This window comes from Vigna angularis, chromosome 1 (genome assembly GCF_016808095.1).
Source record: "Vigna angularis cultivar LongXiaoDou No.4 chromosome 1, ASM1680809v1, whole genome shotgun sequence".
NCBI lineage: Eukaryota > Viridiplantae > Streptophyta > Magnoliopsida > Fabales > Fabaceae > Vigna > Vigna angularis.
The window spans coordinates 64,644,711-64,671,269 of record NC_068970.1 but is presented as its reverse complement, the minus strand read 5'-3'; the positions used below and the strand labels follow the sequence as shown (position 1 = coordinate 64,671,269).

General features: G+C 33.4%; 4 protein-coding genes and 2 non-coding genes across 7 annotated transcripts; 5 read left to right on the top strand and 1 right to left on the bottom strand.

The window, feature by feature from the left end:
• Positions 1–2,305: 2,305 nt before the first annotated feature.
• On the top strand, positions 2,306–5,109 carry LOC108323393 (uncharacterized). Of its 2 annotated transcripts, none has more exons than XM_017555836.2 (6): positions 2,306–2,449; positions 3,749–3,798; positions 3,923–3,941; positions 4,384–4,464; positions 4,547–4,651; positions 4,724–5,109. In XM_017555836.2, exons 2-6 carry the CDS (start codon positions 3,794–3,796, stop codon positions 4,838–4,840), a joined length of 327 nt encoding a protein of 108 aa, XP_017411325.1. In that variant the 5' UTR covers positions 2,306–2,449; positions 3,749–3,793; the 3' UTR covers positions 4,841–5,109. The 2 variants fall into 2 exon arrangements, with proteins under 2 accessions (XP_017411325.1, XP_017411326.1); XM_017555837.2 differs by lacking the exon at positions 2,306–2,449 and adding an exon at positions 3,113–3,146.
• Positions 2,754–2,837, top strand: LOC128195071 (small nucleolar RNA Z159/U59). The gene has a single exon (XR_008246645.1). It is a non-coding gene; the product is annotated as a small nucleolar RNA Z159/U59 (small nucleolar RNA).
• Positions 3,056–3,138, top strand: LOC128195070 (small nucleolar RNA Z159/U59). The gene has a single exon (XR_008246644.1). It is a non-coding gene; the product is annotated as a small nucleolar RNA Z159/U59 (small nucleolar RNA).
• An 844-nt stretch (positions 5,110–5,953) lies between the features above and the next one.
• Positions 5,954–9,350, bottom strand: LOC108323390 (uncharacterized). The gene is made up of 7 exons (XM_017555834.2): positions 8,655–9,350; positions 8,321–8,407; positions 8,141–8,185; positions 7,968–8,063; positions 7,767–7,868; positions 6,410–6,564; positions 5,954–6,317 (listed from the first exon to the last, which is right to left on the bottom strand). The coding sequence occupies exons 1-7, from the start codon at positions 9,213–9,215 to the stop codon at positions 6,236–6,238; spliced, it is 1,128 nt and encodes a 375-aa protein (XP_017411323.1). The 5' UTR covers positions 9,216–9,350; the 3' UTR covers positions 5,954–6,235.
• A 3,057-nt stretch (positions 9,351–12,407) lies between these two features.
• Positions 12,408–14,460, top strand: LOC128194623 (uncharacterized). The gene is made up of 4 exons (XM_052870166.1): positions 12,408–12,990; positions 13,074–13,297; positions 13,397–13,654; positions 13,749–14,460. Exons 1-4 carry the CDS (start codon positions 12,463–12,465, stop codon positions 14,320–14,322), a joined length of 1,584 nt encoding a protein of 527 aa, XP_052726126.1. The 5' UTR covers positions 12,408–12,462; the 3' UTR covers positions 14,323–14,460.
• Positions 14,461–19,398: 4,938 nt separating this feature from the next.
• On the top strand, positions 19,399–25,772 carry LOC108342980 (disease resistance protein RPV1). The gene is made up of 4 exons (XM_052875390.1): positions 19,399–20,028; positions 20,400–21,465; positions 21,601–21,906; positions 23,647–25,772. Exons 1-4 carry the CDS (start codon positions 19,535–19,537, stop codon positions 25,606–25,608), a joined length of 3,828 nt encoding a protein of 1,275 aa, XP_052731350.1. The 5' UTR covers positions 19,399–19,534; the 3' UTR covers positions 25,609–25,772.
• Positions 25,773–26,559: the final 787 nt, after the last annotated feature.

Below are 26,559 nucleotides of genomic sequence, written 5' to 3'. Positions count from 1 at the left end.
TAGCACATTATTATGTGTTATTGCAACACTTTAAACATTTAGTTATTATAATTAAAAACAGTTATTAAAGTATTCAGAGTAAACTCATAAAAGAGTGTATATATAAAAAATAGTTATAAAATGAATTCCTTTATTAATTATTATAAATATCGTTATAAATCCATTAAGAACAAAATCATAAAAGTATGTATATAAAAGAACTTAAACATATAATCGTTTTTATTAACTGTTATAGAATATACTTACAAAATTATTATCACATTATGTTTGGAATAATTAACTAAAAAAACTAGTTGAAATCTGAAAACTAAAAAAGTAGACTATAATAATGTTTTGTAAAACTAGCTAAAGTTGTGAAATGGTAAAGAAACAAATTAATTATATTTTAATATTAATATTATGTACTTACACATTTTTAATTATAAATTTATATTTTTTAGTTTTTTTTAAACCTTTGTAATCCAATAAATTATAAAGAAATTAAAATTAAAATTTGTATAAAAACTTATTCTTCATTATAATTTAAAATAGTTATATTTCTAATAAAAAAATGAATAATTCACTAAAATAAAAAAAATGAATAATTAAAAAATAATAAACAATTATAATATTAAATGAATAATGCAAAAAATAAAACACTAATTAAAATGAATAGTATGATAGCATAGCTTCGTGGTTCACTTTGGAAAATAATCAGCAGCACCTTCTCGTCCATACAAAATGGGGAGCTGTTGCTCACCACCACCGTCCCCCGATCCACCGCGGTGGGGCCGGACTACTTGCTGATGGAGGCGTCCGCGCTGAAGACCGCGATGTTGACGCCGTCGATGCACTCCGCCTTGAGCTCGAAAAGTGAGACGTGGAAGCAGTGTGTACTCAAACACGAACAACGACGCCACAAGCACATACACAGCCTCCGCGCTGGTAAATTACACAATAACTCGGTTTTTTATCATTTTCGCCCTTGCGCTGTTACCCATTTTGGTTCTTTTTTTGGTTTGTGAGGCATAGTTTTCAGCCGTGGGGACCTTCGGTTCTGGGAGAAATCGGAGAAGGAAAAGGTGAGAAAGCTTGAGTGCGGTGGAAACGGTGTCGTCCAGCTTCCGAATGCTTTGTCGTGTCTCTCAACACAAAAGAAAGAGACGGTGCTTTAGTATAAAAGGAAGTGTAATCAGTAATAGCCTAAAAAGACTTATCAAGCAAGAGCGGACCGGGCCGAATGAATATGAGCCTATTCAATTATGTTTGGTTTCAACTTAGGTGTTGCTCCCTCCACCACCCCCAAGTGCTTCTGCATCTTTTTATCTTGGATTTTATAAACTTTTTGCTTCTGCATCTTTCTATCTTGGATTTTATAAACTTAAAAAGTTAAATGCAAATACAAAATAATAAACATAATAATATTAATAGTAAATAATATATTATTATTATTGTTATATACTAACTTTATAATGACGAAAGAACTAAATAAATTTCAAATCTTTAACAAATAACTTTTTTTTTATATTTTAAGTATTTAATAATATTTTTATATTATTTATCTAATAAATTAAATATTTTATTCAAGTTATTTGAGTCAAACATGTAGGTAAGTTAAAACATAATATAATGTTAAAAATATGAAATGTAAAAAAAGACACACATATATATAAACACTTTTTTAGAAATTTAGAACAAAATTTTACCATTTATTAAGTAATTTGAAGAAAAAAAAATATTTTGAACAGTGAAAATAAGATTGAATCAAACTTATTTAAGGGAAAGTGTAAATAAAATTTTACAATATATTATAAGTTTAAATCTAAGTCATGTGAATGCTCCATTAATGTGGAGAGAGAAAGAGAAAGATGGTTGAATATAGTGGGGAGGTGTAGAGTATTTTTGGAATAAAAAAAAATAGAGGGGAAGTGTAAAGTATTTTTAGAATAAAAAAAATAGTAGAGAAGTGCAGGAGCACTTGGGATGATGGAGGGAGCAACACCCTTCAACGTAAGGCTATTGTTTCCACATTAATTGGAAAATAAAAATACTAAAATATCCTTTACTACTGCACGAAAAAAGCACATTCCAAACTACCTATTTCCTAAATACATTTTAGGTGGAGTGCTTTATTCAGAAAACATTACATGCATCCCGAAAATTTTATTCCAAAAATCAAGATTTTTTTAGGATATGTTTCGTGAAAATTTTGTTTCAGAAATTCTGTTCCAAATATCTTATTTCAAAAATTTAGGAAAATTTGTTCTCAAAATTATAGAAGGTAAAACAGTCGAGTTAAAAATATGGGGGTGCGTCAAGAAATTGTCGGGGTGGAGGAAGTAAAAGCCTCAACTAAAACCTCCATAAAATTCGAGGGAATATAATTAGGGTTTTCAGTATAAAACCAGCTGGGTCTGCATCTTCACACTCTACTTCGCAACTTCAGATCTTCTTCGTCGTCTGAATCAAGGTAAGCTGCTTTTGCTTCTCTTTGTTGTTTCTTCGAGATATGTGCTTCTGTGTCTTAGTCTGTTCTACTATGTTTCCGCAATTGATTCTGGACATGCTTCTCTCTTCGACGGGGGGTCTTTTAAGCTAACATTATCGTTTTTCTAACCGTTTGTGTTTCATCATTTGCATTCGATTTCACAAGAATAAAAAAAGGAAAAACTAATTCAGCTTCTAAGCCAGGAACCTGAGATTTTTAGGGTTTTGAGACTGGGATTTTTGAAAAATCTAGGCTGTGTGCATTGAATTTTGAAAGCATCTAATTGGCCTCTGAGGATGATGTAAAGTATAACTTTCGTTCTACCGATGTTTCTATGGGGAAACTGTATGGAGACCTGAACTGAAGAGGCTTTCTAAAGTTTTTTTTTTTAATATCCCCCATCAGACCTGTCGAGTGTGAACTGTCTATTGTGCACATTATTCAACTGTTTTTAATTAAACTATGTTGCATAGGACAAATTATCTGCTCTCAATTTCATTTTGTGGACCGTCCATTTTGTTGTATGTCTCAATTGCCTGTCCTTTAACTTTCGAGTCTTTTGTTCCATATTTTGAAAACAATCAATTAGTCTCTGAGGATGATGAAAACTATAACTTTCGTTCTCCTGAATTTTTCATGTGGAAGAATATGGAGACCTGAACTGAAGAGGCTTTCTAATGTTTGTTTTCTAATACATGCTATCAATATTCTTTTCTTTCAGTTGTGCTGTAGAGAATGGTTTTTGTTTGATTACTTCATGTATAGTTGCACCTTTTGCTTGTGCCTTTTTAGTCAAGTAATGGAAATCTATCCCTGATTTGATGGTTGAAATCAATCAAATTAGTCTATAAGGATGATAAAAAAATAGATCTAGATTCTCTTCTAGGTTTTTGGTGATGTCCCTTTAGTGTCCCATCAAAATATAGTGATGTTGACATATTGGGACTTATAGGATTTAGGGCTTCAAAATTCACTGATTTTGATATATTAAAAAATTAGTATATCAAAATCAGTGTATTTTAAAGGCAAAAAAGAGGGACAACATAAAGAATTCGGCAGAAAACCCTAAACATAATAAATGGAGAGGCTTGCTATCTCTTTTATTGTTATTCCATGAGGGATGTAAATGGAGACCTGAACTGAAGAGGCTTGCTATCTCTTTTATTGTTATTCCGTTGCAGTATTTCTTATTCTCTGCTTTTATTTTAGGTTTATGTTACTGTTTTATTCGATTCACGTTTTAATTTATCATTTGATTTATATATTTTTCTCTTATTTCAGTTTTGACTTCATTTGAAGAGTTTCTGAACTGCCATTCCTTCCAAAATGAGGTAATGGTTGTCTAACTCGTCAACTGTGAATTGACATCATCATTATTATTACTATGAATTTTTCACATTTTTTTTCTCAATTACTAACAATCTGTGTTCTTTTCTGTTTTTTTATCTTCTCAAGCCGGCCAATGGAGGAAGATGTAAGTTCTTTTAACCTTCATGCGTGTTTTGCTATATGCCTGCATGATCCTTGAACTCAAGTTGTTTTTGTTCCCTATACGTTTTTCTTTGACTGTATTTATTTGAATATATATCTGTTTATGCAAATTGAATCTCTTTTGTGTCATGATAACGTTTCAAATTTGTTTATAAGTAGGATGTCTTGTTGTCAACTAGTAAATGTTAATCTGTTACGTTTTGAAGCTTTAAATTTAACAGCGACCTTTCTTTACCATGTTATACTTGTCATAAGATGACATGGATCAAACAATGTCTTCTGTGCCAAAATTATTACCTGTTTCTTCTCAATTTTGAATGAGATTGGATTTCATGATGTAGTGTTTATTGTTTATTAATTTTCCTAGGGGCTTAGATTAGCTATGGGTTACTATCTTTGCCAAGCTAAGATACCTTCTTTTACAGACTGCAGCTAAGAATGAGGAAGAGGAGTTCAACACTGGACCACTATCTGTACTGATGATGAGTGTTAAAAATAATACACAGGTATATGTTCATTTTAAGTATTGTCTACTATTTCCTGGGGCAGCCGTTGAGGTATATTCTGTCTAACTCAACTCTACTTAAGGTATTGATAAATTGTCGGAACAACAAAAAGCTTCTGGGTCGTGTTAGAGCTTTTGATAGGCACTGCAACATGGTTCTTGAAAATGTCAGGGAGATGTGGACAGAGGTATGGTTTTTCTTTTATATTAACTTCCCTTGCATTTGTTAGACAAGCTTAATGATCTGTGCGGACAATCAGGTGCCCAAGACTGGTAAAGGAAAGAAAAAGGCCCAGCCAGTGAACAAGGATAGATTCATCAGCAAAATGTTCCTCCGTGGAGATTCCGTCATCATTGTTCTTAGGAACCCTAAATGAGATTTGTGTAATCACTTGTAGAAGGAAATGGCTCTGTAGTATTTGCCTTTGTTATCTCTTGAAATTCTTGACAACCTTATATGTAGACATTCTGCTGGCCTTAAAAGTTTATTTTTTAGACATTGACAGAGGATGTAGTTGGTATTTTGATGAGGGCGCCCCAGAACAATTTTACCAATATGCGGATCTATTATGTACCTATTGACGTGTACATCTAATGCTTTGTATTGTATGGGATAGTTTTAAAATGTATAGTTCGTTTTTTGTTCCTTCTTTTCTTCTAATAGCACCATACGTGATTATTCTGTATTTTATTTTATTGATTATCGTTGATATTATCAATATGGCCATTCTCAGTATTTTTCCTTTTATAAATTTTGGCAATATTAATGGCATTTTTGTATTATTGAAGAAAATTTAAAATATTTAGTACGATTTTCTGCATCAAGACTCGAATAATTTATTTACATTAGAAAATTAATTGCGTTGAATAGTAGTACTTGCTCAGGTTGACAATTTATTCGGTGATTATTGTAGTTTGTTTTTCTCAAGGGAACAATTTATTGATGATAAAGTAAATTATTTCGAAAAAAGTAATTTAGTTCAAATTATGTGCAATCATAAACTGTTAATGTATTAATTGATGCTTTATTTTCCATACCATTATGTTATCATAATAAATCATGTATCCCAAACTATTCTATTATTTATTATTATTTCACCATTGAAACTGTTCAATTTATATTTATGTTAAGCGAGTCAAAAATATATTAAACGGAGTTTTGTAATTAGAGTGCAAAATCTTTTTATATTCCCTGCTCAAAATATGTTATGTTCATAATAATGCTGGAAATTTAAGCAAATCTTGAATTTATTTTAACTGTAATTAATAAGAAATTTAAACATTTTTTAGATTATATTCTATATTATTGTTAAAAACTAATTTGATATTACTATTTCTTTTAACTTAGTGCGTCTATGTTGAAGTTGTCACCAACACAACTAATTGATTTACTTAAAAGGGCACCTAACTTAACTAACTAAATAGAAGAATTCTGGATTTCTATATTTTGATTAGGAGGCAGGTAGTGTCTTTCTAAGTGAGAAATAAAGTAACACAATAAAATTTATCATCAAATTCTTTATTCAAAAGATCAAACATTAGATGATTCTCCTTTGTCATAATCTATGGTTGTTCCCTGAAAAGGATTATATAAATTAGGCACGAAGCCCTTCGAAAAATTGTTTCCAGCTAAAGTACTTCCACATTGTTGAAAATATCCTTGGACTAGTTAAATGCCCAAAAGAAACTAATAACCTCATAAAACTAGCAGATACAAAACTGTTTCTAAAGATGAATGATCTTTAAGTACCACATCCTTGACGACGTAGAAGTCAAAGCAACATCTCAGCAATCTGGATTGCGTTAAGTGCAGCTCCCTTGCGAATTTGATCCCCACATACAAAAATGTCCAACCTGTGTGTATATATATGCACCACTTATGTAAAATGCTAGTGAGAAAGAACAGTGCCAATTGAAAATTGATAGTTGCCATGGAAGAGATTTACCCTTGATTCCCATCTTGAGACAGGTCCTGGCGAATCCTACCAACAGCAACATCATCCTTATTCGACACTTCCAATGGAGTGGGAAAATGATTGGACTCACGATCATCAATAACCACTACACCTGGAGCATTCTTCAGAATATCTCTTGCAGTGTCCTGGAATTAAAAAACAAATGAACTCATACATGAAAGATTGACTTCTGGAGAAGTTTTCTGACTCAATTCAAAAGTGCCTTTCAATTTTTCCCCATATAACCAGGATTTGGGGCATGCTAAGAAATACGAGACCTTGCATGTTCCAACACTGAATATATCGGTGAAAAAACAGAAACAAGATTCTCCAGATATAACAAAATGCAAAAGCCAACACATTATAATCAAGTTAATGACTACGGAAAGAATGATCATCTATAGTAAATGATTTTTGTGATGAAAGAACAAAATAATGCGTAGCATGATATTTTTCTATATCCAGCATCAGAAAGCCCACATGCAGTTTGTCATTACTGGAATAATCTATCAATAGAAAACCCAAAGACAAACAAACTTAGATGCTTCAAGAAGACCATTGACATGAGAGGTTTATAGGAAGTTGGGTTATACACTTTCCTATCTTCTATTTAATCCTGATTTTGCATATATTATCCTATACATATGTGATATTGATAAATGATAATCCTATATTTAATAAAGATAAAATTTTAGCCCTGCTGAATCATTTTTTATATAATAAAATAATCAAGGTATAATCCTAAATCCAATTCTAGCAACCCCTAGTATGTGCTATACACTTCAGATTTCAAAATGCTAATCAGTTTGATATTCTGAAAAATTAACTTAAGGCGTATGTCAACTGTGGGCTAGTTCTCTAGTCTGATCTTAGCTTCCTAGGTCAATTGTACAGGCAACTAAATTCACTAAACCAGGGTAGAAGAAAATTGCTAGTCATTGGTCCGCAAAACTTCAATAAAGTATATGAAACATTTTAGTTAAAAAATTTATTATATGAAACAATAATATGCAAGAACTTTTATTTGCAAACTGGCAACAATGAGGTTTGAAACAACAGCCCATGCAAACTATTAGAACCTCCAACCACTATGCTGATCTTAGTGGATTGCTTAATGTGCGTGTAATGCCGTATCAATTCAAATCCAGCAGATTAAACAACAAAGAATGAAAATTGCATTCCATTAAATTTTTTAGGTGGCGGGGTGGGGGAAGAGGGATTATGGAGCTTTAATCCAATATATTTAATGGATCTGGTATACAATTATCTACTCGGATATGGTACCCCTAAAGAAATCAACTAAAAGTTTGGCAAAGGCATAACAACACAGCATGACAGCATGAAGTACCTCGTCAAGTGGATTTTCAAATTGAAGATTCACACTCTCAGCATGAGCCCGCATAACAGGAACTCGTATGCATGTGGCAGTTACTTTAACGTCCTTGTCATTCTGTAAAAGAGCAAGAAAAATATAAGGAAGTATTACATAATGCGAAATAAAAATAAAAGAATCTAATAAACAATTTAAAAAGATTCAGTTGCAGCTTACCCATATTTTCCTTGTCTCCTTAACCATTTTCATTTCTTCTTCGTTATATCCGTTTGAAAGAACAGATGCATTATGCGAGAATAAGTTAAAAGCATACTGCAAAACAACAACTCCATCAGGAAGTAATTCTGGAAGCATCAATCACAAGAAAGGCATAACAGAATTGTGCTAACCTGTCGATTAAATATTTTACACGTGGGTGGTTTTCCTTCCAACACCTTTCAGTAAAAATGTCCAAAAGAAAATCACGATTAATACCATGAATAAAACAACTTTCTTCTTCACACAATCTCAATGGTAGGACAGCTCAAACCAAGCTAACAAACTACACAGACAAAGCTTTTAATCCAAACCTCACGAGTTTGCAGCTCGAGCTCTTCCATTGCAGCAGCACCAGCACCACTGGCAGCCTGATAGGTACTGACAACCATTCGTAACACCTATAGTATTCAAGCATAAAAGCATCACAAGACAAAGCACACGATTACAAAAAACATATAAATCTGCATTATATATAAACTAGTATTCTTTCTAAATTTCTAACCCCTGTTAAAAAATCATAATAAATAAACACTTTTAATCAAAAGATCACTTTTAACAACCAACAATATCATTTTAAAACATTATTGAAATTGAAGAATATTCTGATTTACAATATAAGAGTAGATTGAAAAGGCAAAGTTTGACCTTAGCTCGTCGATGGAGAGGGGTAGCGGCCATCAAGCAAATAATGGTGGAGCAATTAGGGTTCGCAATGAGCGCGCCTTTTCCCGTTCCAGCTTTGATGTGCTGCATCGCTTCGGGGTTCACTTCGGGAATAACCAGCGGTACCTTCTCGTCCATCCGAAAGGCGGAGCTATTGTCCACCACCACTGTCCCCCGATCCACCGCAGCGGGGCCGAACTTCTTGCTGATGGACCCGCCGGCGCTGAAGAGCGCGATGTCGACGCCGTCGAAGCTATCCGCCGTGAGCTCCTCCACGACGTAGTCCCTGTCCTCAAAGGTGATGCGGCGGCCGGCGGAGCGCTGCGAGGCCAGCATTTTGATGGAGCGGTAGGGGAAGTCGCGGTCGGAGAGGACGGAGAGGAACTCCTGGCCGACGGCGCCAGTGACGCCGACGACGGCAATGGAGGGGCCGTCATCGCGGAGGGACATTCGGACCCTGGTGGGCCTTGAGGTGGGCTTGTGCCGGGCCGGAAGGAGGCCTGATAAGAGGTGGTTGTGGCGCGAAACGGAGAGTGAAGCCATAACGCGGTTTTGCGTTGGTGTGGGTGAGTTTTTAGGGTGAGCAGATGTATGTTGTTATTTGACGGCTGACGGATGAGTAATAAGTAACTATGGTCTCCACTGAAGTAAGTGCTGTTCAATTTTGAAGCAAAGTTCAATTTGTGTTTTAAAACATACTTTATAAATATTTAAATCAAAGTGTAATATTTTATAAAATCTAAAAAAGTTATTTTAAATGTTAGAGAAATAACCTATCCACAACGACGTCATTGAAGATAATTATAATACATTAATTTATGAATAGACGGATGATATCAAATTTATTCAGAAACATTAATGTTAATATCTTGTTATTAGTAGTAATGTTATTCTTGATATTCTTACAAACATTTAATTAGAGACACTATTAATTTAGTTGGATTAACCTAATTTTATATTGGCCCGTCATTCTTTAAAGGGTTAAATATGTTTTTGACTTCTTAACTTTTAGCGAAAATTAAAATTAGTCCCTCTTCAAAATTTTGGCCTAGTTTAGTCTCTAAACTTTAGAAATGTGTGAATTTAGTCCTTTTAACTAAATTGTGTTAGGTTTTGATGTTTCAAGTGCGTTTCATGATAGTATTTGAGTTGTTTATACCGTTTGACACATTTTTGCTTTAATGTTCACTGCTAACAAAATTTGGTTAAAATGACTAAATTCACACATTTCTAAAGTATGGGGACTAAATTAGTCTAAAGTTTTGAAGAGGGACTAATTCCAATTTTCGCTAAAAGTTAAGGGATCAAAAATATATTTAACCCTTCTTTAAAAAAGAAACAAACTAATACTTTCTTTTAGAAATCACAATCAAAATAACATTTTTCTGTATAATATATTTTCTGTTTTGGGTTCAAGATTTTATGGATTTATTTTCAGTACTATTTTAAAATGTTTTTTTATCAACTGAGATATTTTATGTGTATATAAACTCATGTTCATCTCTTGTTTTATTCCATGTAAGACTTTGCTTGTAACATAACAGTTTTAAGGACCAAAAAACAAAAAACAAAATCTTAGTTCTTTATTTGAAAATAGGTTTAAACCCTTCGTTGGTCCTCAAGTTTGTATGAAAATCTCAGTTGGGTCCTCAAGTTTTTTTCTGTCTCAATTGGGTCATATTTTTTGTAAAAGTGAGCACATTTTGCCATAACCGTTAAGTGTTGTGAAACGGCGTTAAAATGGTGTGAGCTGGAGCACAGAGAATGTGGTGACGTGTTTAGGGTTTCTTACGTGGACTGTTTTGTTTAAAATAATAGTGGTGATGTGGCAACCCTTTATTCATATTAGGTATATCAGAATTAGGGATTTGAAAATTGGAATTGGGGATTTAATTTGGTTGTTGCGAGACGAAGCGGAGGACGAACAAGAACTCCAATCTTGAACAAGACGAAGAGGGCAGCTAATAGTTGACGCCACTAAGGTAAGATACCTCGTTTCGTCTTTGGTTTTGTGTTTCAGTGCATGTGATTTGTGGTCTTCGACAATTGGGTTTTTGTCTTGGTCTGTATGTATTTTTATAATGCTTTGTGGTCCCCATTTTGCATGTTCAATTGTTACATTGTTTATCAGTTGTAGTGGTCCCAAATTTTGTTTGTTGAATTGTTTTTCAGTTGTAGTGGTCCCCGTGTCTATGAGTGTTTCGTTAGTGGGGATGTTACTTTGTTCCCTGTCCCCCTGTCTTTGTCGGTGTGAGTGTTTAGTTAGTGAGTGAGTGTTTCCGTAGTTGTAGCAGTGTAATATTCGAAACACTTGTTAACCCCCATAATGTATAGGTTATAAAAGGAAGTTGTTGATATGGATGAGGAACGTATTAAGGTGGTGGTCCACCATTCTGGAAATTTTGTGAGTGATGATAATGGGAACTTAAGCTTTGAAGGAGAGAGAGCAGAATGGTCTTGTGATCCAGACTTGTTTAGCTATTTTGGCATAGTAGCGTCAGTCAAAGATTTAGGTCATATGGACATCAAAGAGTTATGGTACGGTTTAGGAGGTCAGTCTGTGCACCCAGATAGGTTAGAATTATTAACTGATGATAGGGGTGCCATGCACATGTTGAACATTGCTAGGTTAAATGATGAAGTTCATCTGTATGTGGTTCCTAATATGATGGAACCAGAAATAATAGAAATGATTGATTGGGTTGGTGGTCAAGTTAATGATGAAGGTGATGTTGCAAGACAAGTGGAGGAGGTTGAGGTTGTTCGTGATGTTCAACTTGGAACAAAAATGGTGGAGGGTGAGGGGGATACCCATGAGGGTGAGGTCCATACCGAAGTTGAAACAGAAATGGTGGAGGGTGAGGGGGATGCCCAGGAGGGTGATGGTCTGGATCATACTGCAGTAGGAAGAAAAATGGTTGAGGGTGAGGATGATGCCCATGAGGGTGAAGGTGATGGGTATGAGGGTGATGGTGAGGATCATAATGATGTTGGTAAAAAAATGGTTGAGGGTGATGGTGAGGATCATAGTGATGCCCATGAGGGTGAAGGTGATGGGTATGAGGGTGAAGGTGAGGATCACAGTGATGCCTATGAGGGTGATGGTGAGGATGTTGAGATCCATCATGAGGAGGAAGCTGAGGTACATGATGTAGATGATTTTGAGCTAGAGGATTATGAAGAGGATGATGATGTAGAAGACAGTGAGGGTGATGCACATCAGGCAGAGTCTGAGGACGAAGATGTAGATAGAAGTGAAGGAAGTCTAATTGATGTCAGCGTGCATTGTGACATTGGGACTTCTAAAGGAAATGTGGGAGAACAAGCTTCCAGTGCCTTACTTGAGTCTGAACGGTCAACAGATAATGAATTTATTCATGATATGTGTGGGTTGTCTGACAATGAGTGGTTATCAGAGGAGTTGTTGAGTGGATCAGATAGTGAGGACAATGATGTGAGGACTAAGATAAGGTTTCCCACTTTTAGTATGCCTAAAACTTTGGTGGATTATAAATGGGAAGTAGGAACCTATTTTCCTGAGAAAAATGAATTCACAGATGCCATAAGGACTTATGCACTAAGTAATGGGAGAAGTTTAAAATTTATTAAGAATGACAAGAAAATGATTTCTGTCAAGTGCTTGGGTGGAAGAGGAAATTGTAAATGGTATGCGTATTGTTCCTTTAGGACTGATATCAGTGCATGGCAACTGAGAAAAGTGTTTGATAACCACAACTGTAGTAGAGATTTCAATGTTAAGTTGATCACTTCAAAGTGGTTGAGTGAAAGGATGGAGAAAACTGTGAGAGAAAATCCTACAATGAAGGTCATGGACATTAGGGACAAAGTTACTAGGAAATGGAATGTAGGAATTTCAAGAAATATGGCGTTTAGGGCAAGAGCAATGGCAAGAGATAAGGTTGAAGGATCATTCAAAGATCAATATAGAAGACTTCGCGATTATGGTCATGAGCTGCTGAAAACAAATCCAGGAACAACAGTAAAAATCAAAGTTGATAACAGTAATGGTGAGGTCATATTCCAAAGATTTTATGCATGCTTGAAGGCATGCAAGGATAGCTTCATTTGTTGTAGACCTATTATTGGCTTGGATGGATGCTTTCTGAAAACCAAGTATGGAGGGGAGTTACTAACAGCAGTGGGAAGAGATGGAAACGACCAAATGATGCCCATAGCATATGCTATTGTTGAGGTAGAAAACAAAGACTCCTGGACTTGGTTCTTGGAGCTCCTTATTGAGGACCTTGGTGGGGCAGCTGTATGTGCAGGATGCACATTTATTTCAGACCAACAAAAGGTTAGTGAATGTTCAATATGTTTTACATATAACTGAATATCTTCATTAAACAAATGTTAATTACAATATGTTGAATATGTCAGGGTCTTTTGCCAGCAATCCAGGATCTTCTACCTGGTGTAGAACAAAGATTTTGTGTTAGGCATTTATATTCAAACTTCAGAAAAAAATTTCCTGGAAAAAACCTTAAACGTCTGATGTGGCGGGCAGCAACAGCAACACACCCACAACAATGGGAGACTGAAATGAGGAATATTAGAGACATAAATCTTGACGCATTTAAATATCTGATTGCCATCCCACCTAGGTATGCATTAAGTCTTCTAGTTATTAACTCTTAACCATATTTCAATATTTGCTTCCTTGCCAAGACACATAGTTGACTACTTATATTCACTTATCCCAGGTTTTGGTCAAGATCTAGATTCACCTCTAGATCACAATGTGACACTCTTGTCAACAACATGAGTGAGGCCTTTAATAGTGTGCTAGTTGATAGTAGGTCTAAGCCTATTATTAGCATGTTAGAAGACATAAGGGTTTACATAATGAAGAGATGGGCTGCCAACAGGACAAAGATCACATCATATCAAGGTTCAATATGCCCCAAGATTTTTAGCAGATTTCAAAAGGAGTCCTGGTTAACTAGACATTGGTTACCAAGGTAACTTTTATGATGTGTGTTTCCATTCATGTTAACTTTCTTTCCATTTATTGTGATCCATCTAATTGTGTTTTGAATTGTGTATTACATATAGGTGGTCAAGAGAAAAATTATTTGAAGTGAAACATCTTTCAGAATTTGGTCAGCAATTTGTTGTGAATATTGACACCATGGACTGCACATGTAGAAAATGGGCAATTACTGGCATTCCGTGTACTCATGCCATCACTGCAATGAAGTTTTTGAATATAAATGCAGAAGACTACATTGGCAACTGGTTTAGGAAGTCTACTTATGAAGAGACTTACAACACAATAATTAACCCTATCAATGGACAACATGTCTGGGATGTTACACCCTATGCAGATATATTACCACCAAAGAAGAGGACAATGCCAGGAAGGCCCAAGAAGAAACGAAGGCTAGAGGAGTGGGAGTTGAAGAAGAATAACAGTGAATTAAGAAAGGGTGGCCAGAGGAAAACATGTGGCATCTGCAAACAACTTGGACACAACAGAAAAGGCTGTCCACAAAGACCTCCAACAGTAGAGGTTCCTACAGCCCAATCTTCTCAAGTCACCCAACCTCCAGCAACACATGTTCCTATTGGTGACCAATCTTCTCAAGTCACCCAACCTCCAGCAACTATGCCTTTATCTGATGAATGATGTACTGATCAATGATCTAATGTACTGATCCTAAATTTATATTTTGTACCAAATGTTTGCTCTATCATTTTGAACACAGTCTGTGCAAATGTATTGTTATGATGTATTTTGGATATGTAAGACAATGTTGTTATCATTTTGAACAACTTCTGTTATCATCTAAGACAATTGAACAGCTTCTGTTATCATCTAATACAATGTTTGTGGTTATCAGAAAGTGATTACTGCCCAATTTTGTTATCACTCATCAACTTTATTTCTCATTACTTTATTGGTCATTGCTTTATCATTATTCCACTTAAAGTAACAATACAATTAAATGAAATTAAATGACACACATTATCACTGTAATAACTCACCAACATTAATAAAACACACATTACATATAAGCCAAGTTTCAAGTCTGATAACATTAATAAAAAACACATTACATATAACCCAAGTTTGAAATCTGATCACAGATGACACAGCATCAACCAACTTTCACCAACATTGCTAATACAATTACATTCAAAACAAATATGACAAAGATCATCCCCACCAACAATTTAAACCACTTATCTAACTTAACTAAACTTTTCTCTATACAACCCAGTCTGATCTTTGGACAATATGTTTCTTCCATTTGCAACACACTGTCTTCCATGCTCATCACACCCACTTCTTCAGTTCTTTCACTATCAGTCCTTTCTTCTACATTCAACCATTTTCCTTCATTTCCTTCGTCAATGCACCACTTGAAGAAGTTGCAACCAACCAATTCTCCACTCCCACCCTGTTCAACACCAACACACACACCTTCGTCAAAACCCAAATAAATAGACATAGATTTATTGTGATATCAAACTGACCTTGAAGTTAGGGCAACCCCAGAATTTTTTCCCCTTGTTCTTAGGGGTTCTCGCAGTACGAAACACTGCACTGTGACCACAGAGGCATCTTGGGTTTCCATCGAAGCTCCTAACACTGCCACTACTGCGTTGCATGGCCGAACCCAAACATTGGCAAGAGGAAGATGAACGAGACATCCTTACCACCTCCTCAACAGTGCTTGCCCAAGACGTAAGACACCAGCTCTGGTTCACCAAGACGAAACACGATCCTCTCCAACAGGAGAATATACTTTGGATGAGATGGGATGCCCTTAAATGTTAGGGCTTCGTAGCCTACGTGGATAAAAACAACAAACAGTCAATTTTAATGCACAATGCCACGTCCGTAAATTGAAAAATCCAGCTCACACCATTTTAACGCCGTTTCACAACACTTAACGGTTATGGCAAAATGTGCTCACTTTTACAAAAAATATGACCCAATTGAGACAGAAAAAAACTTGAGGACCCAACTGAGATTTTCATACAAACTTGAGGACCAACGAAGGGTTTAAACCTTTGAAAATATATTTATCAATCAACTAATATTATATATGAAAAAAAAATCTTATGTTGGATAAAGAGAGTGAGGAACCTAATTATTAAGAACGAAGTAAGGTATGTGGTTGATCAAATAACATATTGTTAGAATGACATCTCCCCAGAAGCGAAGAGGAATATTATGGTGAATAAGAAGAGTACAAGCATTTTCAACCAAGTGTCGATTCTTTCTTTCGACAACACCATTTTATTGGGATGTGTGAGAGCAAGATGTTTGATGGAAGATTTCATGTGTACTTAGAAAAGACTAAAATTGGAAAGACATGTATTCAAGAGTATTGTTAGTGTGTAAAGATTTAATAGAGATGCCAAAATGATTTTGAATTTCAATTCAAAAACCTTAAAAAATAGAAAAAAAAACATCTGAAAATGTTTTCATTAAGAATAACTAAGAACATCAAGAGAAATGACCAATTAAAGTAACTAAGTAATAGAAACCCAAAGCAAAATAAACACGACTAGGAGCCCAAATATGAGAGTGAGCTTAATTATGAAGATTAAATTAAAAGAACACCCGAAAATGCAAAGCACATGATCTAAGGTAAGATTAGAAGAATGTCGTGTTTGACCAATGCCATGAACATTTATTTGAGAGTTGTTTGCCATAGTAACATAGGGTAAATAATCCAAATAAGTCAGTTGAGAAAAGGAACTTGTTACTAGACATGTGATTAGAGGCATTAGAATCAAGAATCCAAGGTCCAAAGTTCAAGGGAGGAGGACTGAGAAATACAGGTTACAAGATTACCAGACTTAGCAATTCGGAGACAAGTTGTGTTGGTTGCATGGTTACCTTGTATAGGCACGCAGGTGAAACTCGACCAGTAGAGGAGAAGCTTGGTTAGTTGGGTAGAAGCTCGACCAGCAGAAGAGAATTTCGATCTTCTAGTCAGAAGCTCAGCCAGTAGAGGAGAAGCTCGATGGTAATGAGAAGCTCAGTCTATCAGGGAGGAGCTTAGCCAACAGAGGAGAAGCTTGGTCAGCTAGGGAGAAGCTTAGCCAGTAGAGGATAAGGTCGGTTAGTTGGGAGAAGCGCGACCAGCAAAGGACAAGCTCAGTCAACCAAGTGAGACATATGCACCAGAAGAGGCAACGAGTGTGAGCACGTGCAATGACAGATCGATGAATGAAGTGTGATGGTCTCTGGAGGAAGACAGTCTCAACTGGTAGTGGTCACCAAAGGAAAAAGACACTCATTAATAGATAAAAGAGGCACATAATGGTTATAGATACTATTCACCAAAAAAAAAAGAGAAAACAAAATAAACAAAGATCGAACCCTCAACTACTAATACCATATAGATTTGTTGTATATGCTATGAATGTATTGTGTGTATAATACATACCACAACATATGTATTTATATCATGATGCAAAATCAATTATAATAAAAATATCTAATAATTAGAAATTAATCATCTTAATTTCTTAAATTATGTAATGACTAATTTTCTACAAATGTGTGACTGTTAAATACATTTTAATAAAGGTCAAACAAGAAATACCACAATTGTCGTCAATTAAGACAAAGAAAAAAATACCATAGTATCAACATTAACAAAAAGTTTGTTAAAGTTGTAAAGGACACATTAAAGAAGAAAACCTCTTTACAACGTCATGCTTTACAACTAAATTCACAAAAAGATTAACTTATAATAAATAATGACTGAACAAACCATATAACTCATAATTGAAAATTCTTAAAAGTATTCAATGAATTTATAATTTCTAAAAAACTGGAACAAAGTAAATATTGTTGTGAAAGGTGGAGAAATAATTTAAAAGTCTTTCAGATCTTAATTTAAAAGAATTAAATTTGGTTAAAAGAATTAAATCAGTCTAAATTTTTGAAAAGAGATTAATTTAAATTTTTATTAAAAATTAAACAATCAAAAACATATTATAAAAAAGAGAGTAAAGAAACCTATTTCCATGTATAGTTAATACTTATGCATTTTACGACCTAAAGAAACATATTAAATAAGTTTAAAAACCTTTTTTACTTGTTAGAAGTTTGATTTTAGAGCGAAAAAACAGAGGAATTTCCAGCTTACTCATGTTGTGTATATATTCCACCCATTTGAGTTCTTATTATGTCCAAGCCCGACTGAACAAATGCCGCGGCAGAGGTTGGTTTTGTGAGACCAACATATTTAATTTAAGAATAATGATATTTTGAAAATATTTTTTTATAATATTTTATAATTGTTTATGTGTCATTATGTGATTGGTCTAAAATTATTTCATAATCAATAATAATAATCATAAATACTAATATAGACCAATCACAGAATAACACGTAAACAATGTTAAAATATTGTCAAAAAAATATTGTCAAAGTATCATTATCTTTGATTTAATTACGATTACAAGTATTTCATTAGTGTAAACAGAACTACATATTTTTCCTTTTATATAACATCAATCGCATTGAAACATCCATAGTGGATCATATCATATGAAGTTATGATTAATTTTACCATATTCAGTCTCTATTCTCTCCTTTTTCTCCCTCAACATCTTAATCCTATAATTCAACACCAGTAATTTTTATTTTAAAGAAAAGCTTTACAATTGAGACAAAAGTTAGGTTCTCTATGGAATCTGCAACTAATGAAAGTTCTACCAACCTTAAAGAAGTTTTTGAAATATTTTTCTGGGGTTATGAAAAGATATTATTGAGTGATGAGATGTTATCAACATTGTTGTCTAATTATGGCAATTAAGATATTGGAGATATTGAATCATCATTATAGGGAGATTGAGCTCTTTATATACTCTCTTCTAATGGTTTACTATCAATTTAATTGAATATCAATTTTCTTCTCAGTGTTTTAACTCAGATTATGACACTTCATACCATCAGTCCCCCTTCTATTATTCAACAAACTGTGAATTAAAAATAGAATCTCAATTAAATTTCTTTATGAGAAAATAAATTATATAAAAGTGGTAGATAAACTCTTAATAATTAACACCCTTATCTGCTGGAGATTTTTTTTTTAATTTTACTTGTGTTTTACAAGGAGAAAGTATACTTTACTTAATAATTTTAAAAAATTACCAATTTAAAAAGAGTCTTATTTTATCTTACACCATACCATTATCATAAATTTAGTTATGTTGGTGTAGTGGTTAATAACAACTTAATTATGTTAATTTGAACAAAATGACATAGTTTGAATATTTTTGAAGGTGAATAATAATAATAATAATAATAATAATAATAATAATAATAATAAAAAAATATGTTATATGTTATCGATCTTACTACAATCTATTTTATTTTTTTTAATGAAAAAGTATTGACAAAAAAAATTACTATTCTGTTACATGTTTTTACAATTACAATAGTATAAAATTTAATAAAAATATTTACTTTTATAACTGTTTTTTATATTAATTTTTTCTACAACTTTTATCTAATTTTTAATAATATTTTTTTGAGTTAAATATGTTTTTAGTTCCTAAATTATTAAACAAATTTATTTTTAGTCCTTATTTCAAAATAAGGTACATTTTAGCCATTTTATTTAAATAAAACGTTTGTTAAGTTTCCACTCAATTAAATGATCTAAATTTAGAGTCCATAATTATTCTCCAAATTGTTGAGCCTCAATACCTTAGTTATTGCCGTGTTGACTCGTGGTAGACCATAACAAGTGTTGACTACGTGGTAGACCATAACAAACAACACCAACAGATACTTTCAGAAAGGAGAGTTCTTCATAGATCTTCATCATTCCCTCTAGATCTTCATCATCTTTCTAATTGATTCAATGTCGGGAGGAAGTTCTTCATCATTCCCAGTGTCTACTTCTCCCACTAAGTATGATGTGTTTCTCAGCTTCAGAGGGGAAGACACGCGTTACAACTTCATCAGTCACCTTTACGACGCGCTGCACAGGAACCGCATCCAAGCATATAGAGATGACAGACTACAAAGGGGCGAAGAAATTTCGCCTGCACTCCAAACTGCAATAGAAGAATCAAAGATCTATGTCCTCGTTTTCTCCGAAAACTATGCATCTTCCACGTGGTGCTTGAATGAACTGACTAAGATACTGAACTGCAAGAAGATATATGAAAGGGACGTGATACCGGTTTTCTACAAAGTGGATCCATCAACTGTCAGGAAGCAAGAAGAAAGATACAAAGCAGCATTCGATGAGCATGAACAGCGGTTTAAGGACAACATGGACAAAGTGCAAGGATGGAAGGATGCTCTAACAGAAGCTGCTGGATTCTCCGGTTGGGATTCAAACGTTATCAGGTCATTATATTTCTTACATCCACTTTTCATATATTCAGAATCTCTTTTCATTTACTAAAATCTGTTGATTTCTCAGGTGTTTCTTTTTTTTCCTTTCTCTTAATCGGTCATGGATTTGATCATATCACTTTGTTATAGTTTAACTCTGTTCAGCTCTGTTCTTCAGTATCAAAAGTCACAAACAGTTACTGTAGAACTTTTGCGATCTTGATTTGAAATTTTTTAATCAACCAAGCTAATATATGAAGATAATGTCGTATGCTTACGTTGAACATCTCTTCAATGATGTTCACTATCTTCTGAATTTTTCTTTAGTTTAGTTTAGCTTTGTGCTTGAATACTAAAACTTTATTTTCCAAATTATCTGTCAGGTCAGAAAACACACTTGTTGAAGAAATTGTGAAAGATATTTTGAAAAAATTGGATCTTTATTCCAATAGTTATGATCCTGGAATTATCGGCATTGAAAAACATATTGAAAGAATTCGGTTCATGATGCATTTTGAGTCAACAGATATTCGGATCATAGGAATTTGTGGCATGGGAGGAATAGGAAAAACTACAATTTCTGAACAAATATATCACACATTTGCAATGCAATTTGTATCCAGAAGCCTTGTTTTAGACACTCAGAAAAAAATAGAAAGAGATGGAATAGACACTGTCAGAGAAAAATATATGTCTGAGCTTCTAAATCCTAGTTTATTATACTACAATGAAAGACTCAAACGAATGAGGATTCTCATCATTCTTGATGATGTCACCGATTCAGTTCAAGTTAAACAATTGTTAGGAAGGCGTGATAGTTTTGGACAAGGCAGTAGAATCATTTTAACCAGTAGAGACAAACAAGTGTTAAAGAATGCTGGAGCTGATGACATCTACGAAGTTAAGGAGTTGAATGAACTTGATTCTCTAAAACTTTTTAGTTTACATGCTTTTAAACAAAACTCTTCGCAAGAAACAAAGTACATGGACTTGGTAGAAGAGGTGTTGGGATATGCAAAAGGAATTCCATTAGCTCTCCAAATTTTGGGCTCATTACTTTATGGCAGAACAAGAGAAGCATGGAAAAGTCAGTTACAAAAGTTAAAAAAATGCCAAGATCTTAAAATTTTTAGTGTATTAAAATTAAGTTATGATGGGCTTGATGACGAGGAGAAGAATATTTTTCTTGACATCGTTTGCTTTTATAGGGGACACGAGGAGATTGTGGTAGTAGAAAGATTAGACGACTGTGGTTTTTCTTCTAAGATTGGAATGGAGATTCTGAAAGACAAATGTCTAATATCTATCTTTAATGGTAGAATTGTAATGCACGATCTAATACAAGAAATGGGTCAAGAAATTGTTCGTCAAGAGTGTCCTCATTATCCTGGAAAACGCAGTCGATTGTTCAAGGATGAGGAAATTCATGAGGTTTTAAAAAAGAAAAAGGTATGTTCTATTATCACTCAATTGAAAGAGTCAAATGGATTTACTTTTCTTAAATTGCAAACCACTAAGTTGTTATTAAACATTGTGGAACATTTCATGTTTATTTATTTTTCAATTACATTGATTTACTTTCAGGGGTCAGATGCAATTCAGTGTATCTTACTAGATTTGAAGAATATAAAAGAAGTTATAGTACATGGACAAGCTTTCCAAAAGATGGATAATCTTAGGATGCTTATGGTCGATAATTTTGGTTATGGGCGTGTATTCGAATCCAAAGTGTCTCTTGCATCATCTCTTGTAATTTTACCAGACACTTTAAAGATTCTTTATTGGAACGGTTTCCCTCAAAGATCTTTATCACCGAACTTTTGCCCACAAAATCTAGTGAGACTCGAAATGCCAAACTGCCGTCTTAAACAACTTTGGGAAGAAGATCAGGTTTTCAAGTTATCTATATTCCTTTATGTTCTAAACTTACTAGTATTTTTCTGTACTATATATCTACATGTTTTGATACTTCTTTTATTAGACCCACTCAATTATGCATATATCATTACAATCATATTTAACATGCTTCTAAAGATAATTATAAATCAAATATGTAAAACATGCATTTGTTTGATGCATTTTATTTTATGGTCCATGATTGTATTGTCTACCCATATTATGTGTGAAGTATGTGGATAAAGTGCTTGTTTTTTTTACTTTATAAGAGATACTTGTGTATGGGTATTCTATTCTAATTTATAAAAGATAAATGTTATTTTTTTCTTTTGTATTATTCGAAACGCCCCATTTAATATAATCATTCTTGCTTATAACTGCCATATACATTACTAAAAAGAATTAACTTTAAATTCTCAACATTATTTATATATAAATGTTACATCACCTATCATAAGTATATATTTTGGAAAATTCATTCCCAATTTCTTATGTCAAAATAGTTCTTTCCATCTACTTTATGATAACTTCATATAGCCAAACCTTCTTCAACCTCTCACCACTTCATACTTTAATTTTTGTGATTATATCACCAATGATGCATAAAATATCTTTTTTCTATAATAAGTTTTTGTATTTAAAATTTCTCAGTCATAATACAACCTTAGATATCTCTCACCACATGCTCATAAAATGATCAAAACACATCCTTAAAAGGGAAAAATACACATAAGGTACACGGTCATTAATGAAATCACATATAAAGTATTTTGTGTATACATATTCATGTATCTTATAATCATCATCATCAGCCTCATAAAATGACCTCGTTTTCTAATCCAAAGGGAAAACTTCTTTACTTCAATAATCATATAACTTATTGGAATATCTAATAAGCTCTTGAAACATGAAGCACATTGTTTCATTTGTTAGAAATTTAAGATAAATTGAAAGTCTTATATCTTATATGAGTTTGTTTATTGTTTATTTATGCCAATTATCCTTGAAGTTTAAGTGGTATTATAAATTTAAATATTTTAGTGAAGTTTCTATTAATTTTATTTATTAATAATTGACAAATAAACAAAATAACATTCATATCATATAATTAATTGAAAAATTAAAGAAGTAAATTATATAAATTTAATATCTTAATTAGAAAATATAAAAAATTTGAACAATCACTTAATTAAATAAATTTAAATGTATTAAAGACTTAAACTTAATTAATAATTTTTTATTATTATCATATAAGTTCAATATAACCTATAATAAATTATGTATTTAATAAATCACGGAAATATGGATTTATATATTGTCTGCATCACTTAACATTAACACACAATCTTTCTAAAGTTCAATTTTAACTCACTTTGTCAGTTTATTCTTATTCTCATTTAAATTTTTACAATATAATTTTATTAGAAAAAAAGAAGAGAGACGAGATAAGATAAATAAAGATAAATAGTTGATACATGCATAATATAAAGTATTTCTACATTGTCATCTATTATAAATTACTTTCATCAGGTTGAAATTATTAGGATGTAAACTTAGATAGGAAAGAAAACATGTTAAATTTTGTGAATTTTTATAATAACTATCAAATTCATAGCCACTGTAATTGTTTAACGTAAACTCAACCGATATGTAAGTAGGAGTTTATTGAAGAAAAGTAAATAAGCTTCATTTTAGTTTTTCTTTATTACCTGATTCATTTCCTTTTTGTGGCAGAGTTTACCCAAGTTGAAAAGGCTCAACTTGAGTTATTCTAAGAAACTTACTAGAATACAAGACCTTTCCATGTCACCAAATATTGAAGAAATAATTCTGAATGGTTGTCCAAAGTTGATTAAAGTTCACTCTTCCATATTCCTTAACAAGCTCACTTGTTTACGTTTAGAATTTTGTAGAGAATTGAGGAGTGTAAATATTCCCAGCAATATTCTATCCAGATCATCAGGATACATTCTTCTTTCCTCGTGTCGCAATCTTGAAATGTTTTCAATCAGTCAAACCCAAATATGTTATTCTCCTCCATCGTCATCATTAATCGCTCCAATATTCCCTCATGACAAACTGGAGCGTCAATTGCAAACTGGACTTTCCTTAGAGGCGCACTTTGCTAGAAATGAAAATCTCTTGATATCCTATGACAGTGAAATTTTCTCCATTAGTTTTGACGGATATTGGGAAGCAGATGAAGAAAAACAAGTAACGGATATTGGAGGTTTCATAGATCTCTCGAAATGTTCTTCCCTTACGATATTTCCATTTGAATTTTCTGAGATGAAATTCCTAAAGAAACTTTGTCTCAGTGGTTGCACAAAATTTGAAAATTTCCCCGAGACTCAGGACACGATGGAAAATTTAGCGGTAGGGCTTCAAGAACTGAGTTTGCGCAGTTGCTGGAATCTTGAGAGTATTCCATCTTCCATTGGAAGGCTCACCAGACTATGCAAGTTAGACCTTGCCTACTGTGAATCACTTCAAACTTTTCCAAGCACCATTTTCAAATTGAAGTTGAGGAAACTTGATTTGTGTGGTTGCTTAAGGTTAAGGACCTTCCCAGAGATCCCGGAGCCGGCACAAACTTTTTCTCACATAAACTTAACAGAAACGGCTATCAAAGATCTGCCTTCCTCATTTGACAATTTGGTTAATCTTCGATCCCTGCAGCTCAACAAATGCACGGATCTCGAATCACTCCCAAATTCTATTGTTAATCTAAAGCATCTCTGTAAACTTGATTGTTCGGGATGTGCCAAATTAACAGAAATCCCAACACACATTGGTAGCCTGTCGTCATTGATGGAACTGTCACTGAGTGAGAGCGGAATCGTGAACCTTCCTGAAAGCATTGCTCATCTTTCAAGCTTGAAATTACTTGATTTGAGTGACTCCAAAAATCTTGAATGCATCCCACAGATGCCCCCTTTTCTAAAACAACTGGTGGCATTGGATTGCCCATCCATTAGACAAGTGCTGTCAAATCGAAACCGCTCAGAGTCGAAGGAGGGTGTCTTCAAATTTCATTTCACCAATGCCCAACAACTGGATTCAGGTGCTCGTGCTAACATTGAGGAGGATGCAAGGCTCAGGATGACCCACGATACATATAGGTCTGTGTTCTTCTGTTTTCCAGGGACTGCAGTTCCTCATTGGTTCCCTTTTCGCAGCGAAGGAAGTTCAGTGAGTGTAAATGAAGATTTAAGTTTCTGCAGCGATGACAGGCTCATTGGTTTCGCTTTGTGTGTGGTTTTTGGATTGTTAGATAGCAATGATAGTAATGGTAGACGTGGTTCTTTTAGTTACCGCCTAAAATTGGAATCTGATGATGATGATGATATACATATTATTTCAGATGATGATGTGCTAATGAACTATTTCAATTGGAATGGTAAAGAGAGAGTTGTCAATCAAGATCACACATTCATGTGGAAATTTAACTTGGAGTCCCCAAGGAGGAGCGGCATGAGCCTTAGGCTCTGTGATACTCGAAGCTTCACTTTTGATATTAGTCGTCACTGGAATCCTCAAGATTACAGAGAAATTATGAGAGAGTTCCGATCAGTTGTGACAATAAAAGAATGCGGCTTATGCCCTCTTTATAGAAGCGGAAGCAATGTTGGAGAGTCTTCAAGGGAAACAAAGGAAGATAGGAAGAGGAAAACAGAAAGCTACTTAGTGGGCTAGTCTCTTGCTCTTCTACTAATTGGTCTTCCATTGGTGAGTGTGGCTTATCACCAATACTCGATAATTACTTTATAAGAGGTATTTGTGCGTGAATAATCTATTATATTTAATATAATCATTCTTGTTTATAACTACTAGATATATTACTAAAAAGAATTATTTTATTGTAACTTTAAATTCTCAAAATTATTTAAATATAAATGTACATCACCTATCATAAGTATATATTTTGGAAAATTCATTCCCAATTTCTTATGTCAAAATAGTTCTTTCCACCTATTTTAACTTCATAGTCAAACCTTCTTCAAACTCTTACCACTTCATACATTGATTTTTGTGATTATATCATTATTGATGTATACAATATATTTTTCTATAATAAGTTTTGTATTTAATATTTCGGTCATAAATATCTCTCACAACATACTTATAAAATGGTAAAAGCATACCTATAAAAGGCAAAAACACACCCATAAAAGGGAAAAATGCACATAATATTACACTCACAATGATCTTCAATGAAATCACATACAAATTACAATATATAACATCATGTATATCATACACTTGTGTATACATATTTATGATCTTATAGTCATCATCATCAGTTTCATAGAATGACCTCGTTTCCTAATCCAAAAGAAAAAATTCTTTACTTCAATGATCACATAATTTGAGTGACAATTGCAAAAAAAAAATTAATATAAACTCTCTCTTTCTCGAACCTTTTATGACTTGAATAAATATTTCTATAGGAGAGAGACTTCAACCTTAATAAGTTCTTGAAGCATAAAGCACATTGTTTCATTGATTAAAAATTTAAAATAAGTTGAAAATTTTATATTGTATAGAAATAAATAAGATAGAAAACATATAAGAACTCAAATCTATTACCTCAAAATTTTGATTAAAAAATTTATTTTAATGTCTTATATAAGTTTATTTATTGTT